Raw genomic sequence first — 21,574 nt, 5'->3', positions numbered from 1 at the left:
CAGCCTCTGCGGGCTTTGTTTGGAGATGTTTGGAGGTGAGAGATACAGACAGAACAGGTGCTTAGTAGGGGTGTTGTGCCTTACTCTAGGTAGGAGGGTGGAAGCTGGTGTTGGTGACAAGGTTATGTGAACACGGCAGAGGTGTCACAGCACAATTTTCATTGGGAATCATGCCCAAGGGTCGCTAACTCTCCACACTGATCCACGGGATTCAAGAAAAGAAAGTCCTTCAAAAACATCCTGGGACATGGCACTGCCCATCCGGCCTCCTGGGGAAACAGCTACTTCCTAACAGGAGACCCCCCCAGACCCTCTCATGGCTGGTGCTTTTGCCCCTCAATCTCAGTTCAAAGGCCAGCTCCCTAGAGAGTCCTCATCACCACGGCTCGCCTGTGAGTGATGCTTACTCACAGCCTGAGGAAGGTGTCCTGTGAGCCCTGACTTTTTTTTTGTTGTTTAAATAATGCAAGGGCCTGACTTAAGCTTTGATTGCCCAGACATCCACTTCAAAGAGGGCATCCACTTCAAAGACAGCCATCTCTGGAAGAAACACATCACCAGTCACATGACTTGGTAAAGAGCCTCCCCCCCCACTGAGGCTCCCTTGTTCTAGAGGTCTTCGGTGATTTCGATAACTGACCATTTGGGCTACTTTTTTTCCCATCTTCTTCTCATGCTTTACATGCCTGTTCTTATGTTTTAAACTCACCATGAAAGAGTGAGTCTTCAAAACCCTAGGTCCCCACCCTCAACCCCAGTAAAAGAACCCCAGGCCCATGCTCGCTCTCTGTATACCTGTGATCTCGCTGTATGTAATTTCTTGTAAATAATAAACCTGTATTTTTCAAAGTTTCCTGATGGTTAATTCTGAAGGATGTCTTGCAATCATAATAAGAACCACAAGGGTTGGTCCAGACACAACATTGTCATTGATAGGCTGAGAGAAGTACAAAACACACAGTCATGGGAATACCTCCCCAACATAATTCAAAGTAAAAAATGCCAACCACAGAATAAGTCTAAGGAAGCCTAACAGTGCTAATTTTTCACATGTGGACTAATTTAAATGTTTCTTTTGAATTATCAAATATTAAATTCTATCACTGAATGTTTTGGAACACCTACGAAACACCCAGTCTACCTCCTGTATGACCAGTGTAGCTTGCTATTCTCTGAAACTGTTTTCTGAACACTTCCTCCTTGACTTGTTGGTCTCTCCCACTAGACTTCAGGCTCCAGGAAAGTCTGTCTGCATTCCCCAGATATAGTCCAGCTCCCAGCAGGTGGGGCCCATTACATTTTTGTTGATAAGTGAACAAATGCCCCTCTCTCCTCTTTTCCAGTGGGCTCTGGTCTTCACCCTAGAGTTGAGTGTCCCAGACAGAGGCTAGAAGAACGGACCCCGTTATGGTGGGTGGAGGAAAGGCAGGAGAAGCTGGGGGCTTAGGGCTCTGCAGCTATCAATTATGGAGCACAATTCTCCAGTGCTCTCCTGGCTCAGAGAGCCTCCTCTGATAAAATTCTGTAAGGAATGCCCTGAAGCCAGCTGAGCTTGGAGGAACCTGCACACAGAAAAGGGTCTGTTTCCCGAGCAAGGGCCTGCCCAGACCCCAAGAGGTTGTCGGGGTCTCTGCTCTTGTCATAAGTGATGGCACAGAGCATCATGGGACCCGAGAGGGTTCCTCTCTCAGGGCAAGTTCTCGAGAGTCCACTGGGCAGAGAAGTGAACAAAGCAGGGTTCTGTCTGCCTGATACTCTAGGCACACTGCCACTCTAGCCTCAGACTGAGAGAGAGGGAGAGGGGAGAAGGGTACAGGGAGAAAAGCCTGGATGCTGGCTTCCTGGGAGGCTGCATCAGCCAGACGACAATCGGAATTAGCATCAGAACACCTTGATAAAAGGAAGGAAGAAAGAGCTGAATCCCTGAATGAAAAATAGATTATTCACTGTCAGGCTGAACAATGGAACAAGACACAAATAGCAGCAGTGCCCAGAACATGCCAATTTTGCTCAAAAGTGGTGTGCACGGTACTCCCGCAGCCCTCCAGAGAGCTCAGTGCTGCCAAGTTGTGCACTGAGCAGGTGGACAGAGAGGTGGGAGGTGGGGAGAGGGAGAGACAGAACACCAATGTCTTCTCAGAAGTGGGAGGAATATGGGCTTTAAAAGTCAGAGATCTGATGTGATGTCAGAGGGGTAGTAGATCGGGGGAGGGGGCTATCACTTTGTGCGGGGTATAAATGACACATGTCTAACTATCAACAGTGTTTTGCACACCTGCAGCTAATTAAAAAAAAAGTCAGAGATTTGAATTATGTAGACCAAAAAAAGGGGTCTATGGAAAGTAACCTCACAGGGTGATCTGGTCATAAATTCCTAACTGGGTGGGTCCTGGTGGGTAGTCACACCCCAGACATATAACTTCTTTAGGAAAAGGTTTTTAAGCCAGTCCTGTCCATTGCTCTTGTACATCTAGGTTAACACACCTTTGAAATACCAGAAGTAATACTTCTCGATGCAGGTATTAACCCTCAAGAGAGCACATAATCTGAGTAACTATCCTGTAATCCAGTCCCTGCCTTGGTTTCCCCCACCTCCATGTAATTTTCCTTTTGTCCCCTCCTTAATGTCAAATGCATAAAAGAAGCTACCAAACTGTTATTCCCTGGAGCATTTGAGATCTTGCTCCCCAGCATATGTTGTCAGTTTGGCTCAAATAAACTCTTACAAAAATTCTCTACGGGCTTGGACATTTCTTACGTAGACAATAGGCTCCAACTACCTCCCTGGGAACCTTGGCAGTTGTGAGGATAAAGCGTGAGCCTGTTGTCCAAGCCCTCAGTACAGATAACTAATCAAAGGGAACTGCTTCACGGCCCCCAGGGAGAAGTGTATGCTTCAAGGGCTCCATGGCGGCCCTCCCAGTGCAGCGCAGGAGTGTTTGAGTGTGAAAACAAGGAAGGAGGGAGGCCTGCAAATGAGAATGGGGCACATCTGTCATGGTTGGGAAGGGACCATGAAGGCGTAAGGGCGGTCACCTCTGTCCTTGGATGGTTTACGATCTCCCCTCACTCTCCTAGAACAACTCCACTGGTAACTACTGTTTAGTTTGTCACCAGCCAGGGAACCTCTCAGCAAGACTGACCTGACCACTTCAAATGGCCCAAGCACACCTGTCCACCCTCCCGCTGGTGCTCTAGAAGACAGGGAAGTGACCTGCTGATTTCTGGGCCCAACCGTCACTTCCCTGTGACCTGACAGGAATCTTTGCAGCAGTTTCCCTTGACAGTTTTCCTGTGAGTCCTAGAAAGACTTCATTCCTTTGCCCTAAGTCACGGCTTAGGCTCCGTGACTCAGGTTATGGAGGGCCCTGCTCCCAGAGGGAGTGCCCTGTCAGCTCTTGGGTGCGGACACGTGTCAGGCTGCTTGCCATCTCATTCCAGACAACAAAACCTCCTCAGGAGGTAGGAACAATTACATTCCTGAAACAGCATAGGGACGTGGGCCCAGCCGAAGGATTGCCGGATGGCCAGGAGGAACATTGGAGAAGCATTCCACAAGAATGCCACCACCCTACACAAAAGTGCAGAAATAGTGGATTATTGTCACCCTTCTAACAGTTTACCCACATGCCGAAACCACTATTCTGCATGCGCAGTTGATCAAGGTTGGTCCGCTAGATGACCTTCCGGGAGTTGCAATAATGAGCAGGTCACCATCTTGCCCCAAAGCGCAGGCGCATACATGGTTACCAAGCAACGTAAAGATTAAAGCCCGCCACTTTCAAAAAGCCTGCTGTTTTCAAAAAGCCTGCCTTTTCGCGCAAGCCCACTTTGTCCCCAGTTTACAAAAGCAGCCAAAGTCAGCCCCCAAGTCAGTTTTGAGGACCTTCCTTTCCTCTGTGCTTCTTTCCTTGTGCTCAAGCATAAGCTTAACAAAATTTGGAAATTTTTCTGGGGTTTCCTCTCAATTTCTATCTTGGGGAACCAAGAACCCCCACACGAGTAACACTGCCACTTAGGGAGGCCCAGAGGGGACGGCAGATCTCAGGAGGAGCAGGAAGGTGCTCGGGCTCCTGGCCGGGAATCGCCATGCCAGAGCGCTTGCTCGAAGGCCCCTCACCTTGCTGAAAGTCAGACAGTCCTTATCCTGGTCTTGGTCCTTCATCTCGAAGTCGTACAGGGCTTTGCCCTGGGGCGGGGTGGGCGGCAGGGGCCGCAGGCACTGCACGTAGCTGGCGGGCAGGAAGCCTTGCACGCCATGCAGCTCCCCGTGGAACCAGTTCTCATCCACCCTTCGCCGCAGGATGATGACATCGCCCTTGTTGAACTTGAGATCACCAGGTTCTTTCCCCTCGTAACTGTAGAGGGCTTTGCCATAAGGAAGCTGGGAAGGATTCTGAAAGAAAAACACAACACCCGTCACTCAGCACTGCCTTCTTGCTGCCTGTGTGGCCTGGAGTATGGGGCTCCCATGTCCTGAGGGCACATGCAGAATGCCCTGCCCTCCAATGAGAAGTATTTCAAAGAAACTGACACCCTGTCATAGAAATACACGCGCCCCTGGCCCTGCCTAGACAAGAAGGGCTACAAGAGGGCCTCCGGGACATGAGGTACGGGCCAGGCACTGTCCTGGGTCTCGTGCGGCACTAAAAGATGCTGCTGAAAAGGGCTCCGAAGCAGGAGCTGAATTATCTTTATTTACAGGTGAGGGAACGGAGGCACAGGGAGAGATAAGGTAACTGGCCCAAAACCCCACATCTATAAGGGTAGAGCAGAATCCCTATGTAGGTGCTCTGGCTCCAGAATGTTCTCACCCACAACTCTGTGCTTAATCATCTGCCATTTCTATCTTCCAGATTTCCAAGTTATCAACCCACAAAAATCTCCTTACTTCATCTCTGAACCTTCCCCGTAACTCATAACATACCTCAAGGGAATTTACAAGTTCAGGCAACAGACTCGCACAGACGGTGTCCTTCCCCCTTACGGCCTCACAAACGTGGCATATCCCTCTGATGTCCAGCCTGGGACAGCCTGACTGTGGAAGGTAGAGGCCACCACCCAGGACCTTGGCACCTAGTGCACCAAGTTCTGACACCTTTCTGATGCCTACAGCAGTCTGGTCCAGAAGTACAATTTCAAGAGCATAAAATAGATCCTCTTAATGTCATGGAATGTTCCCGTCATCCTGTCTAATGTTAGCTAACTCTTCCAAAAGGGATCTACCATCTTTGCTCTCAAACAGAAACCCAAAGAGAATTCCTGGCAATCTTCTGCTCTTCAGCATTAAGGAGCCTGTCTAACTACCCTGAAACTCGTTGTCATCATCCACTTCCTGGGTTCCTCTAACTTAGCTGGACTTATTTCATAAAGACCAGTGGCTGCCTGGATTTCTCTTCCTCTTCTTTACAGGTGGCCAACACCCACTCAACTGAGTAAGCTTTGCCAAAGGCCAATCTATGCCAGAAGAAAACAAAACAAAAACCTTAGCACTATCCCCACGTCAACGCCCAACAATTTTCCTAACAGAAGCCACATTTTCTCACCAGGGCTGCCTATGCCAAGGATTTCTTTAGTCTTTGCCTCAGTCAATACCGGCAGAAAAGCCTGAAGCAAGACTACATGGAAAAGCTCTTTATAGAGAACTTAATAGCATGTTGGCAACTCAGTCACTCTGCATTTATGTTTCAGCAATATCAAACGACAGTAGTTAAGAGAGAACCTGCTGGCAAACTGACAAACAGCCACCACTAACCAATTAAATAGTAACACCGGAGGATTTGCAGAACTCAACGGGGAAAAAAAAAATCAGTTTGCTTCCAATAACCCTCGTCCTGGCTAGCTTTGTACTGTGTGAACAATAGACTGTAACAGGCCCCGATTTTAGAGAGCTGAGGCAAAGGGGTAATTTACAATCCAAGTACTGCAATCAGAAAAGAATGGAAGAGGCTGTTGGCTATGGGCCACCAGAAGAATTCCATTGCCACACAAGGGCCAGTCAACCCCTAGTCCAGGGGTTCCAAATCAGTGACAATTTTGTCCCCCAGGGGACATTTGGCAATGTCTGAAGACATCTTTTGTGTCACAACTGGGATGTGGGATGTTATGGGCGTCTAATGCATAGAGACCTGGGATGGTGCTAAACATCCTGCAATGCACAGGCCAGACCCCCCACCACAACAAAGAATTGCCCGGCCCAGAACGTTAATAGCGCTAAGGCTGAGAAAGCCTGCTCCAGCCTGTTGGTTAAATTTACAAAAAGACAGGGTAGCTTTCTTGTTCTATTTGAACTTAGTGTATCACACCTTTACAAATTAAATACGAGGTCTGATAATTACATTCGCGAACTCATCCTAGAAAAAGTGCTACACACCTCATTGCTGAATATCACTATGGTCACCGTCAAAGTACTCCCCTTGGGAAGCTATGCACTGATGTCAGCACCTAGTCCACCCTTCAAAGCAATTTTGGAACTCTTTTTCTGGAATGGCCATCAGAGCTGTCGTCGTATTACCCTTGATATCCTGAATGTCATCAAAATGTCTTCCTTTCAATATTTCCTGTATCTTCAGGTAAAGAAAGAAGTCATTGGGGGCCAGATCAGGTGAGCAGGGAGGGTGTTCCAATACAGTTATTTGTTTCCTGGCTCACAGACAGTGCCATGTGAGCTGGTGTATTATCGTGATACCAAAACCATGAATTGTTGGCGAAAAGTTCAGGTCATTTTCGTCTAACTTTTTCACGCAGCTTTTTCAGCACTTCCAAATAGTAAACTTGGTTAATTGTTTGTCCAGTTGGTACAGATTCATAATGAATAATCCCTCTGATACCAAGTTTGCGAACTTAATTGCCAGACCTCGTATGTTTCTATGATGGAAGTATTTTTACTGGTGACCACATGGAGAAGTTGAGATCCCCATCGAGGTAAGATGTGTTAAAGGGACAGAAGAAAAAAACTTACTGTTAACCTTGAAAACTGGCCTCAACTAGGTGCACAGAAGAAAACGTCACTTTGTCACACACAGACTCCATTTCCATTGGTCCCCAGACTAAGAGGGCCACGCTCAAAAGCAATATGCTAAGAGCCATTGACTCTGAGGCAGTTTGGTCATTTTTGCTACTATGGACAACAATTGGAAAACAAGAATGGACAGATGTGCACCTTGGTTTCGATGCTCTGCCTTTCTCTGTGCACCTTCGTGCCATGTGAACACACGCACCTCCCCCTTACCCTGTGTGGAGGGGACACTGGCATTTCCACTCTGGCCTGCCCACCACGAGCTCTGCTAGCTCTGTTGACAAAGAGGACACTCGCAAGCACCACTTACACATATGTTGTACAAACCTGGCCCGACTTGCCCAGCGTGGCAGATCAGGGTCTGGGTGTAGTGAAGAGAGACTCAGGCACCACCCACACGGGTGGCCTGGCAGCAGGTCTACTGCTCTCGAGTAGTATGTCCTCCCTGTTCCTGGGAGGCATGCACTCCTGATATTTGGGGGGCTGCCTTTCACTGATTCATCAGCATGGGCATGGCCCCACCTGTCTGAGCACTGTGGCCCCAAGGCCTCCCTGGCCAGCACGATCACTTTCACGGTCCCCGTCTCTACCTGCTTCTACACTGTGACTGAATACTCTGAGCTTACAACTTCCATTCAGAGCAATGGACTTATGTCCGTCTAACTGCCTGCGACATGCCACAGCTCACTGAAGCCATCATCTGTCCTTCAAGCCCTCACCCCCTACATCCCTTCTCCTGGCCATGAAATTCCCACCAACCACTAAGAAAGTACCCTCTGCTCTTCCAGAGCCCACCTTTTCCCTCAGACTCAGTGTTCATCCTCAAATCCTGTTGACTCCACTTCTAGGCTCTCATCAAGAGACTGCATGCATGCTTCCACTCCTCCCACTGCTCTTCATCTCTCCCGTAGAAACCATTGCAAACCTCCTCCAGTGGGTCTCCAGTCTGAGACTGGAAGCCCAAATGCAGGGCTGACCTTACTACCCTGCCTCTTACCTACCTACCTACCTACCTACCTACCTACCTACCTACCTACTGCCCGCAGGGAGGGGTAGCATGGTACCCAAGGCTCTCCACACTGGCCTAGGCATAGCTTCCCAGCCACAGCCCTTGGCACTCCTCCCCACTGCCCGTGCCCAGCCACAGTGGGAAGCATCCTCACTCACAAAGAGCATGTGCTTCAGAAACCTCTGGGTCTTTGCTATCCCCCTCTACCCCTATCTTTCCCTCCCAAACCTGGCAGCGCCCCAGGCTGTCTGTCCTGGTCCTGGGAGCCTCTCACCCATCACTTCTCCACTGCATTAGCCCTATTCAACCAAGGCCCCAGAACAGGACTGCTGTGTTTGCCCCACAACCCCAGGACTAAGGAGAGTGCCTGGCACCCAGTAGGTGTGCTATATATGTTTGTTAATTCAAACGTGATCACATTATTCCTGAGATAGAGCAGGGGAAGAGGAGGGGGAAAGTTCGAAGTGACAGACAGATTTGACATGGCAACCCTGTGAACCAGCTTGCCTCACACACATCCAGGAAAAGGGTGCCAGTCCCAGCTCTGCAAAGAGGAATGGAAGAGCAGGTGTTCTCACATGTGAACCAGAAAAGGAGTGGGCCAGACTCCTTCTGAAGCAGCAAAAGCAGGGGTGGGAATGGACTGCACATGGCCCTCACAGGGCTCCTCAGGCAGCCAAGATGGGGCCAACCACCTCCTGGCCCCATTGTCAGAGGGCAGGGCTAACAGCAAGCAACCTTGCTGGCTCCAGCCATATCTGGTTAGGAAGCCATGCTCTTCAGCTCCCCTCAGTGAGTAAGAAGGCAGAGGAGAGGGGAAGGGGAAGACAGAGAGAGGAAGAAACCCCACATCACTAATCCCACCCACCCCCACCCCCACCCCTGACTGCCAAGATCAGCATCTGACTGAGCAAAACTGCAGAGGGCCAGTAAACCTTTTTAAGATACAGGACACATTTGGGAGGACAAAAAAAATCAAAGACGGGACGATGCTGAGATGCAGTTTATCCAGGGGCAGAAGCAGTCAGAACCTGGTTCTCGCTGTTAGGAAACACTCAGAAATGACTCTCAGCATTTCCACAGCATCTTTCATCTTCAAAGCCCTTTATAAGATTAATTAATTAGTCCATGACTAGGGCCCAGAGGCAGGCAAATGTTATTCTGGGGGAGGGGAAAGACTTTTGCAAATTTCATGGCAGCAACTGAGAGGACATCTGAAATTTCAGCCTTCCCCAGCCCAGCCCAAGGAAGCTGAGCGGGTTTCTCTGTTGCCATTTCCTGTCTGCCCCCGAGACATTCCTTATAGCCTCTCTCACATTCTGTACGCTCCCCTCTGGAGACACTGAATTCAAACACTGCCACCAAGGTGCCATTATATGGGCTCACGACATTAAAGAAAAGAAGTAAAAGGGAAAGGGGAACTACATCTGGGACGCCTACAGGATAATTAACACCAGCCACCCCTGCAAGACATTAATAATAATTAAACCTATAATGTCAATTTCATGGCTCATTACTCAGATGTATCACACAAATCTTACAATGGGCTTAATGTCCTACCCGGTGGAGACATGGGTGCTCACGCGTGTACGGAAGTGCCATCTCCATCTTTTATTGAGATCAGTGTGGCAGTGGGATTTAACAAATGTGCTTCCCTTCCACCATGTTGCTGATGCTAAGGCGTGCTGGTTTCTCTGGGAGTGAGGGCAGGTGCCACAGCTGGCCTGGAGTCCAGGGGACGGTGGAGGTCTTGGCTCGGGATTAAGCATTTTCCAGATCTCCCAGCAAGTCAGCGTGAAGAGTATGGACAAAGATCACTCATCTTTTAGACTCCAAGGACTCAACCCTGTTTCCTTTTCCCAGTGCCTCCCACATATAGCACTTGTCACAGTTCTAACCACATGTTACCAACAGAGGGTCCCCTGACTATCAGCCCCACAGGGACAGATACTGTGCCTGCTTTTGTTCCATGCAGCATCCCCGTGCCCTGGCCTGATATCGACCACATGTTCAAAATACCTGTTGCCTGAATGAATATATGGACTGCAAGATGCAAGACCGACCCCCTGGGATTAGGGCCTGGGCTAAGGGCCTCTGGTTAGAAGAACTGTACCTGCACACTGCTTTTCCCGGGATGTGAGATTCAGGGTTCATGTAGCCAAAAATCCTGTTGCTAACAGTGGCTGGGCCCAGATGAATGGGAAAATCCTAATAATTGCCCCATGAAGAACAGGACAAACAGCTGGAGGAACCAGCCTGAGCAAAGGCATGGAGTTAGGGACAGACACCAACTTGCCTCATGCAGGACAGAGGAGTTGACAGGTACTGGGGATCTGAATCCTGGAGAGCTCCAGGGATGGTGAGCAGCCCAAAGAGGGGCGTCTGCCGAACCACAAAAAAAACACGCATCGCAAGGTCGCTGAAGGAGGCAGAGACAGCGAATTGACCCCTCCCCCCATATCCATTTGTTCCTTCCTATCAGTGAGAATATTGAAAGTTTAAATGGAGGTCAAGGTCACCCAGCTAACAACTTCATCGTCCAGCCGTACTTGCACCAGGGCTATATGTCAAAATTTTAGTCAATGGAATGTAAGTGAAAGTGATTTATGCAAATTCTGGACCATGTTTTATAATGACATTTATAAGGTAATTGCACTTCCTGTCCTCCCTCCCATGGCCTGGATGGCAGTGTGGTGGGGGGAGCCTGCTTTTTCTACACAAAGATTACGCTCAGCGCAAAAGACGAAAGGAACGTGGGTCCTTGGATGACCTTGTAGAAGAGAGCCCTGGACTGTGACTTGAGAAAAAAGACACTACCATATATGAGATGCCATGTTTTGGGATCTTCTTAGCAGCAGCTTAGCCTGTATCCTAACTAATTCAGGGGATCTGGGGTCAGATTTATGGTTTCTTTAGCTAACAAACCATTTTCAAGCCAAAGCTTAAAATCACTATGAAGGTTATCATGTATGTATTTTCCTTTTAGAACAGTACTTTTAACATGAACACTCTCAGATTTAGAATTACATGACAAGGCATGCTTTCTTGGCCTTACCATGTATTAAATAATGTATTTAACCAGAATGCCATGTTTTAGTTTACAAATTTAATCTGTGATGAAGTTGTTCCTGTATCACACTCCAGCCAGGAGGTCCCCAGGTTTTAGTTTTAGAGTTAGTTATATTTCAAGTTCCTTCTTCCGTTTCTCTCACTAAAAGCTATCTTTTGGGTCCTGGCTTTTGTTTCTTTCACTCTTTTATTCTGATGGTTTTTCCTTCCCTATATTTGCATGCTCATTCTTCCAAGAATTTATGCAACATCACGATATGCCTGATCCTCCAACAGGCTCTAGACTACAGAGGGAGTGAGACACATCCTTTTATTCAGGCCATCGCAAAATACAACAAAAGAGAAACGCGCATTGTGTCCCCAAACACAGGTAAAATGAGCACACCACGAAACTCTGATCATGTGATGCAATTATGAAAACCTAAGCTGTGGACATACATACATACAGATGACTCCGTCCAGCCCAGAATCACTCGATGGCTCTAAGGCTGCCTTTAGCTGAGTTTCTTGTTTTAGCAAGATTAGGGAAGATTAAAAAGCAAACGTACCTTCCCCCCACACACACTTTTTTGCTTTTCCCAGACATTGTCAAAGGCCCTCTTCTCAAGTTTGCTTGCTGCTCCAGGCACTTTGGCAATGAATTTGCTGATGTCAGTGGTATTTTACTACAAGGTGGAAGGACTTAACTTCCCATTCTGAACTGTTAGGAGAAACGGGACTTAAGGAAGGCAAGTCTTGCCTTAGAGCCATCTGCTGATTCTGGGCTAGATGGAGTCATCTGTGTGTATGTATGAAGCCCCCTGGGTTCCTCCAGGTGAAAGGTACTATAAAAAGCAAAGTCACTGGTATGCCATAGAAGGGAAGTGAGTCCTCCAATCTCTTCTCAAATTAGCCAGTACAACTTTATAATGTAACCATCGTGTCATCTAAGAAATAAACCTTTTTTCACAACAGCACTCTCCTCTCCAAAGAAGTTATGCTTTAAAAACCTAATTCACCCTTCTAAGGATGGGAAGCCAATTTCTAAGCCACTGACATACAGTTAACCCTGGAAAGAGGAGAGACACTAGAATCAAACTAAGTCTAGTGGAGAGAAGGTGAGCTCCAAATTAAGGTCCCCTGAAAACATAGTGAGGAAACCATTCTTAGAAAAAAGGTGCTCCTGACAAGGAAATAGTTCAGTTGGGAGGGTTTTGTTTTGTTTCATTTTTTTTCTGCTTGGGAAGATATTTGCAATCAACATTATCGAGAGTGAAGATAACTCTGTGGAAAGCGGGCGCACACACGGACACATTCATGAGCTGGGTTTGCGTCAGCATTCACACTGATGAGGGTCCCAAATAGTCAGTTTGCTCCCGTCTGAGTCCCCATCCTCGGGAGCAGGCGAGCCGCTCACAGCCAGGACACGTGATGGCTGCAGCACTCTTGTTCCGGCCAAGGCCAGGAGCTCACTTGTCACTATGCGCATGAAGGGAAATAAATGGAACCGTGAGGTCACCAAACAATGAGAGCCTCTACTGACCGCCCGCCCAAGACCACCGCTAGCCCTGGCTCCGTGGCACCTATCAGCCCAGGCGGGGGCACTCGAGTATGCACACTGATACGTGCGCCTTCTCCCTCTGAGACCCACACATTCTTCAGAGTCTGGGCAGCTTCTGGACACACAACTGCATTTCTGAGCACCAGATTTTTCAAAGTCAGCTGGTTTGGCAGAGCTTCTAAAGGATTACTACAACACACTGCTGCGTACTGGTCAAACCACGGCTTCACAAAGTTCTGTTTCACCAGCAATCTCTCTATTTCTGATTTGCAAAGATAACGTTGCCCTGAGAGAAGCTTCTCAGGCATTCTTGTGATAACCAACTCTGGATTATCCACGCTGCAGAGGGGTGAGGGAAGCATAGTTAGCCGTGAACTTCTCAGCATGGACTTTTTAGGCATTTCTGCCTCCCTAACTGAACTTCTTCCTATCTGTGTCCCTCGGAGGGACTTGGACACACAGTGTGCTGAGCTGTTAGCACACGGTCACGGTCCCACCTCCTCTCTCCACCTGACAGGGAAAACAAGCAGTGGAACAGCCCAAGGCCGGCAATGAAAACAAGAAGGTTCTATGAAAAGGAGAGCAAAGGAAGCTGAACCCTGAGGCTCCTTAACAGGAGTCCTATGGGTCCTTGGTCCAGGACTGCATGCATCACTGGGCAGAGCAGAGTGACACAAGAAGACTCACAGGAAGTGCAAAGGAGGCTAGCCACCAATAAGAGCTGTGGTGGGAAAGGTGGCACGGAGTGGCACCTTTCACTGAAATCACACTGTGCGTGCCCAGCATCTCCCTGAGTCCAGGAGGAACCCGCCCTCCATCCTTTCTCCTGGCCGGGAGAGGTCAAATCTGACTGAGCAAATGGTGAGCTTATGGGTGCAGGGCCCCATGTAGAAGGAGCCAGGCTTTACCTTGGGCACCTTGGCTTCCAACTCCTCCAGGTGGCTCTGGAGCTGGGCGTCCAAGTGTGACGCCCCTAGGAAGGTGTGTGCGCACCCCACTCCCCTACCTCCAATACCACCATTCCATTCTGCTCTCTTTCACCTTCATAGCACAGTTCCACTAAGAGCTTGAAAGTGTTCAAAGGCTAACAAAATGAGGTTTTGAGCACCCAGGTGATTTCCTGTTCCACATGGGCATACCTGTGTTCTTTCAGACACAATCACAGCTCCCCATGGAGCCTCAGCCCTACTCACTGCCCCTGCCACCCACGAACCGCATGACGGCTCTCCTCTCACCGTCTGCCCCTGTGACCTTATAGTACTCCAGGGATCCCTGCCAGTCTGGGAACTATGACAGCCAGGGGCCTATGCTTTATTTCATGACCTAAAGTGTGAAGAATGCTCTATAACACCTAGTTCAAAAAGGAAATCAAAAGTAATCCTGTTCTGACAACTATGAAAACATGAGGTAATCAGAATTATCTGGAGAAGTTTTAACCCTGAGGTTAGTAGTGCCGTATCCAGGTCATTAGTAAGTATTTTAAGTATTTGTTTAGAGACCAGAAAGCCTGGTTCAGGCTCCTAGGACCCACCTTTCATTCCCTGTACAGAAAGGGCATGCATGGGCAGCATGTATGTATGTACGCAAGCATATCCGCACAGACACACTCAAACTGTTTTTCAAACTTCATCCACCCACCACACACCCAGGTTTACTGTTCTGAAGTCTGTGAGGAGAAAGGGAAGGTGAACATATCTTCTATCAGCATAAATCAGGAGTTGGCAAACCATGGCTCTGGCGCCAAATCCATCCTGCCTCCTGTCTTTGTAAGATAAGTTTTATGGGGATGCAGCCGCGCCCATTTATTTACAACAGCAGAGTTGAGCAGTTGCTACAGAGCACACAGGGAACACAAAGCCAAAAACATTTGCTATCTGGTCCTTCACAGAAAAACTACCTGCCAACTCCTGGAATAAAAACGTCAAGGTTAGCAGTGGCCCAAGGTCAGATGCTTTCAGTTTCCACTCCTTCCAAGGGTCCAGTGAGCCACTGCAGGACCCCTCTGTGTAAAAAGAGGGTGTGATACATTTAAGAGCAGCACAGCCACTTCTGGTGTCAAAGTAGTGATTTGGGAATCAGATAGCCCTGGCCTTGCAAGGTGCCTTTTGACAAATCACCTCAATTCTCAGAGGCTTTGTTTTTCCCATACTGGAGATAATCAAATTTGTCCTTCCGTATTTCCTAGTAATGTCAAGAGAATAAAATTGATGACAGGTAATGAGCTATTTGTCTCTGAATAAAGAAGGTGCTATAAAAACAATTATTATAGACTGTTTGCTGAGGCAAACAAATGTTCCAGGAGCCTGGATGCCGGAGCTAGAAAAGGCAGAAGTTTCTCTGTACAAAAATGGCCAATCATGACCCCTAACTCTACTCAGATGGGTGAGGTGAGGACGATGCCCCGCTTGGCACCTGGATACATTGGCTCAATAACCCATCGGGTAAATGATAAATGAGCAAAACTCTAGCGTGTTGTCCTTGGGTGTCATCCTCTTTCACCTCTCACAGGTCTCCGTGTACGAGCTCAGGGTTCCAGGAGTATTTACTATCTCACTTCCAAAGGGACATTCTTCAGCCTGACTTTCCCAGCCTGTCACCATTTCAGAACGATTGGCTGCTTTCTCCTTAACTCCTGGGATGTTCCATGTACTGTGTCCTACAGGCTCCCTCTGTGATCCTCTGAGTCCCCACAGCCACCCTCTATGAAACAGGACTTATCATTGCCATTTTATAAGTGAGAAGAATCAAGAGAAGCAAGTAAATTCCTCAGGGTCATGGGGCTTAGAGGAGGGGAACCAGCTTTCAGCTCTCAGCCACAAGCCTGCCTCCTCATTCTCTCAAAGTGGGAGGGGGCCCCAATGGAGCTCTAATAATTGTTTGTTTACCATGGAAGGTAAAGGAAAGGTGTGGATCAATTATCCAGTAGGACAGAAGGGTCCAGGTCTGTTTATAGTTCTCCAGTTTGGAGAAGAAGTACTCACTTTTCCTCTTTCTGGGAAGACCACACCACACTGGGAACTCACGCCGAGAGGTTCCTAGACATGTACTTGACAACGGCTCTCTGGAGGAGAGTGTGACCAAATTCTCAGCACACCCTAAGGTAGGGACCATGGTCTTGACCTTGAGAAGGTGGTTTCCTGTGAGTGTTAAATTACTTCCCATTGGCAAAACCACCAGAAAGTAGCGTATAATGTGTTTATTAAAGTTGTCCATCGCTTCTCGGCCTTTTGGCTAAGATCAAGTGTATGTGTAAAGTTGTCCACATCACATATCACACAACATACAGACAGGCAAGCTCTGTACAAACAAACAAACAACAGACCTCAGCAAACTAAACTTGATTGTATTATATTACTCAGTTATAGAGTCAGTTGTAAAAAGAAAATTTCTCCCATTCACAGAATGATGGATTTCGTGGAAGGTGTGCCATCTGCTCTGATGCTTCACACATCCCTTGGCAGGATTGAAACACTGAGCATGGACCCATGAGCAGAGCACATGAAGGATTCTTGCTCTCCTTCTCGCCCAGTCCCTCGTTACTCCGTGAGTCAAACAGTTTGCAATGTGGGAGGTGGGGGCCATCATGCTAGGTGCTGGGGACACCACAGACAGGAGCGTAAGGCCTCTGGCCACAGAGAAGTCACAGGGAAGATAGGGGCAAGGCCAGGAGAGTGACAAATAGCACTGAGCACCCCACAGGCTCTGAGCCTGGGGTCCTGGGCAAGGTGGGCCCAGCCTCCATGTGAGAAGAAGGAAGAGGGTCCCTGGGCCCAGGGGTCCAAGCTTTCTTCTCGCTACAGATGGGCCCTGAGGTTTTAAAAAATCTTATGAGGCCAATCTCAGAAAACAAAAACATCCCATTTGCCCCTTTCGTATCTCCCCTCTATCCTCTATGAAGGTTTTAGGCACTTCAGATACATAGTAGAAATGCATGAAAACTTTCAAAACTGGAATTAACATTTTGGATACTAAATATGGTTGGCTATTAAGTTAAAAAAAATTAAGCCTGAATCAAAGGATAGCTAATGGTTTGAGTTTAATTCATGCAAGTCCTGAATTAGTACACTGAATTAGTGTAAAGCAAGTACTACTTTACACTAATTCTGCAACTTGCTACCCACAAAGGATACATAGGATAGTGGTCTGGCTGTCTGGGGCTGAGACCAGACTGTTTGGTCTGGGACAGGCAGACATGGAGGCAGAATTCTTCACTATATCAGGCCATAATGGACTTCGTTGGAGCTGGAGAGGGTCCCTCGGAATTTTATTTCCATGTTGACTCACAGAAATCTTTACCTGCAGATATTTATTTACAAAATGCTGTGCTAACTTTGTCATGGAGATCACCATAAAATTGGATGGTGTATTCCCTTTCATAGACTTAGGTGAACTTCATAAATAAATGATTGATGCAAATAGGCTTACTACAGAGAAACAAACAAATGGTCTCCTGAGTTGCTGCAAACAGCGTGAGTCTCAGCCCAGGGGGAAATGCTGTAGGGCTGGCATCCTCCCCTCATGAGTGGACTGGTTCATTCAATAGCAGCTTGCAAGCTGAGAGAGAAGCCGCAATGACCCCTCTGTATTTATTAGCCATGTACTCAAGGGAGAAATTTACCGGTGGCAGCTTTGCTCTGAGAAATTTACTGGTGGCAGCTTTGCTCTGAGATGTATTTTGTAGGCTAGAGAGTCAATCCGGTTATTTTCTGTGATATTTATGAGAAATGCCTTCTTGAAGCCTTCATACTTTAATGTGATTTTGTAAAACCATCTTAAAGTGAAATGTGGTTTTCAGTTGTACTTTGACCAGTCTAGAAAATAAGACCACCTTTTCAGCGTGGAACCTCTTCTCTTATGCAAAGAGAGGGTCTTTGTCCTACTGGCCGACTTCTGGGTCAAGTAGTAATTTTTGATCTTTCTAAAATATCAAATATTGTTCCGTTTCCTAAAATATTAAAGAACTTATTAGGCCTGCCTGAATTTTCAAAAATTAGGGAAAGGAACATTGTCTACTCTAAACTTTTTCTGATGGGTCTTATACTTTGCCCGTCACTTAAATGAGGTTCAAGGTTTTGGGGGCATCACAGTATCAGTTTGACCATATACTCCCACCTCCAGCCTTGAAGTTTCTTTTGTTGCTGTTGTAATTGCTTCCTTAATAATTATACCTTTCATATTCATTTAGCATTTCAAACTTTTCTAAGCATTTTCGTAAGTTTTATTAAATTTTCATTCTTATCCTCCCAACGACCCTATAAGGTAGGAAGTGGTTTTAATAAATTGATACATTTATTCAACACATCAGTATTGAGTGCCCACTTTTTGTGGGGTACTGTTCAGGCCATGGGGGATTTAGAGTGAACAAAACATGATCAAGTCCCTGCCCTCAGGGAGTTTATGTTCCCACAAGGCGACAAGCAAGGAAATATCCAAGCAAATAACACTGAGAGGTTAGAAAGTGGTAGGTGCCAAGGGGCAAATAAACCAGGGAAAGGGACAGGAAATGCTGGGATGAGGACAGACTGAAATCTTAGAGAGGGTAACTCTGGGCCACCCTGAACAGTGAGGGTAAAGCTCAGCGATCTAGGCCTCAGAGAGCAGGTGAGTGAGGCCTCGGGAGGAGTGGGAGGCAGCTGGGGGGCCCCAGAAGCTCCAGCAATTGGGGGGACGGAGTGCTGTGTAAGGCTTTGAACATCCCAGGGGAGATTCTGAATGAGATGGATGCAACTGGGGCTTTCCGTGTGGAAACCAAGGTACAGGAAGAAGATAAAGAAAGACACTTAAGGAAATTCCTTTCTTTGTAGAAGATTTTAGGATCAGCCATGCTGCTTGTTTGGGTGGGTGCATGGCTGTGCCGCCTCATCCCTGCAGCTCGGCCTTGGACGTGGTGAAGTCTCGGCAGTCTACATCAGGCCAGGAACAGAGTAACACGGAAGACAGGCGGACGCGACACTCTTATTCACAGGATGCTGTAAAACATCCTGATAAATCTGCACTGAGAACATACAAATTTTACTACTGAAGCAAGGATCAGGGTAATCATTACCCTGTGGAGAAACAAAAGTGTGACTTATCAACAAGTGTGCGAGCCATCAATGCTCTGATGTAAACCGTTTTCTCAGAGCCTCAGATCAGGACACAGGGCCTGAGAACACATACAAATAATTAAAAGCAGAACTTGCAAAGAAAACCCAGCTAAAACAAAGAGAAAGAAAGAGGACTCAGAGACTTCTCAATACAAATGTTGGGTTCTCTAAGCATGAAGCCCACAAGCTTTCCTGACACTTTGCCTCCTCACAAGTGCTATCTAGGAGCAGGAGACATAGAATGTTCTAGCCCAAGAAAGCAAAGAGAAACAAAGCTAGGAATAAAGTGATTCACCAGTGACAGGCAACCCACCACGTACTGTTCTAGTGAGTTGAAGGGAAGTATTGTGTAACTTATTCTCCCTGTGTCTATTTTTCCTCTTGAATGTCTTACTGTCTTATTAGGAAGCATGCCTTCTTGCTGCTATGTCTCTGTCTCCTGATAGATTCCCTGCCTCTCTCACTGGAATCACAGTATACTGGAAACTGGCTGCCTCACTCTGCCCTTGTCATCTGGGAGAGGGTCCCCTGCTAGCTCTCCTCTCAAGCTGCTATCCTTCCTCTAGCCAATCAGGTCTTTCCCCTTATTTTTAGGGGAAAGTCATCCAAGGGCTGTCTTACCCAGAAACGCAGCGTTCTTTATAACATAAGGAAGTCTCACAGAGACCTGAGGTACCCGAACAATAAAGTGGTCTTAAATGTTTAGTGCCAAAATGTCTGAGATTTGTATGAGTGGTTAGACGTGTCTACAATCTTGGAAACTTGGCCCCATCTTTAAAAATTTAACAAATTTACCAACTTGTCAAAATTATTCTACGATGTTACAATTAGTAATTTATTGAATCTTCATAACAATCTTATGAGGCAAGTATTGCTATTGTCACCATTTACAGGTGAGGACCCTGAGTCAAAAAGAAGTTAAGTAACTGTACAAGGTCACACAGCTCTCGCCTTTGTCCTCTGAGCCAGAATCGGCAATTTTTTACTGTAAAGAGCCAGACAGTAAATATTTTAGGCTTTGCAGGCCATAGGGGCTCCTGACAAAGCTACTTAATTCTGCCACTGAAAGCACCCATAGATTCCCTAGATTATACATGAATGAATGGGTGTGGTGGTTGTGTTCCAATAAAACTTTATTTATAAAAACAGGTGGTAGGGGCAGGATTTAGCTCTTGGGCTCTAGTTGGCTGCTCAGTGCTGTAAAATGTGGTCAGACTCAAGTTGTTCTCAAGTCTGTGCTAATGGAGTATCAGGCTAGATTTGTTTTATTTTGTGTTGTTAAAAGCAAGAGTCCAATGGATTGACCTTCTTAAAATCTGATACTTAAACTGATACATCAAATTGGTCATGTACAGTTTCCTTTGTGCATTTCAGCAATAAAAGGCAATGTTAATATATCCAATAAGGATAGGTTGGGGCTTTTTAAAGGTAAAATTAATCACCATTAACTTGAAGGGAAGAGGAATGCCTAATCTTGACAAATATATGCAAGTCCATCATTTTTCTCTGAGGTACAGGCTCAGGCATCTGTCCCTGGCTCCCAATGAGACTGAGCCCTAAGCAATGGACTTGGGAAGCGAGCTCAGAGCTCAGAACTGTCATCTCTCCTAGAAAATGCTCCAAGGCCAGTGCCCAGGAGCTACGGCCGTTCCCACTCCTGGCAGAGCCACACTTGCAGCGAACCAACCAGAAGACAGAGCTGCTGCTCCAGCCAGCAGGCCAGGCTCGTTGGCCTCACCTTCCACAGGTTCGCAGGCTGAGGGCGCAGCCTGGCCCCACCTGTGATGGGGACAGATGACCTGCAGGCTGCACTTGCCTTCGTAGTCTGCAATGTCAGGGGCTACCAAGGCTGAGCTTCCACAGTTTGTTTCCACCCCCCTCACTGGCCCCCATCAGAAGAGCTCAAAGGAGCCCATAGGTTTCCGGTCACTTATTCTACATGGCAAGAAATACTTCAATACCTTTGTAAGGACACAATCAACATACTATGTGAGTTTAATAGTATGACTCCCCAGTCCTATTTCTCCTGCCTACACTAGCACCTGAACCACTGCACACTAACTCACCTCCTGGAGTCGTAAGAATTGCTCAGCAGAGTGACATCAACACCCCCACCGCCCACCTGGTAGATTAGGGTTCATCCCCCCCAGTTCCGGCAGCCTCAGCCTCTTTAGCACCCAGGACAGCTACGAAGGGCCCTGATATGCAGGCTCTCGGCTCCCGCTCCCGGCAGGTACAGGCAGGACATGGTGAGGCCAAAAAGGAACAACGGAACCATGGATTGGGGGTTCACACCACTATATTCTCGCTGGCGGCTGGAGGAGACACAGGAAGTAGGATCCACACGATCCGCACTTGCTAACCATGCTTGCTACCCGTGTCATCTGTCCTTGCTAATGAAGCCACCGCAGTTATACACAAAACAACAGTGGCTAATGACTACCTGGCCACAGCTGATGGTGAACTGGTTACAGCTGATGGCCATCTAATAACCGAGCCGTCACCTGTCCATGTGAGGTCGAGAGCCTGGAGACTGCTCTCTGGGCCTCCGTCCCTACAGGTCCTCTGACCAAACTAAAGGCAGAAGAGGGTTGGTCCAGCAGGAGCTGAGCAGAAGAGGACTTGGGCCCTGGTGTGCAGCCAGGGCAGGAGAAGGCTCTGTCCTTCTGTGCCACACACCACCTTGGGAATGGGCAGGGGTTAGAGGTAGCATTACGGAACCTCACTCAGGCCCCACGGCCGTCCAGGAAGACCCCCACGCTGCCCGCTGAGCTAGAGGAGCTGCCTATTCATCAGAGCAAGTGCAGGCTGAGAGGGAAGCAGTCCTGGGTGGAGTTCTCAGCCTGCATAAT

General features: G+C 47.6%; 1 protein-coding gene across 2 annotated transcripts in view; it reads right to left on the bottom strand.

The window, feature by feature from the left end:
- The window catches only part of SH3RF3 (SH3 domain containing ring finger 3), a 361,536-nt gene that overhangs the window by 156,759 nt on the left and 183,203 nt on the right, over positions 1-21,574 (bottom strand). For both annotated transcript variants that reach the window (XM_033125360.1, XM_033125361.1), the window contains exon 2: positions 4,121-4,396. In XM_033125360.1, the coding sequence (XP_032981251.1) occupies positions 4,121-4,396 (276 nt within the window). The remainder of the gene's footprint in view (positions 1-4,120; positions 4,397-21,574) is intronic.

Source organism: Rhinolophus ferrumequinum, chromosome 13 (assembly GCF_004115265.2).
Source record: "Rhinolophus ferrumequinum isolate MPI-CBG mRhiFer1 chromosome 13, mRhiFer1_v1.p, whole genome shotgun sequence".
NCBI classification, from domain to species: Eukaryota; Metazoa; Chordata; class Mammalia; order Chiroptera; family Rhinolophidae; genus Rhinolophus; species Rhinolophus ferrumequinum.
The sequence above is the reverse complement of the archived record's forward strand: the minus strand, read 5'-3'. Positions and strand labels throughout refer to the sequence as shown.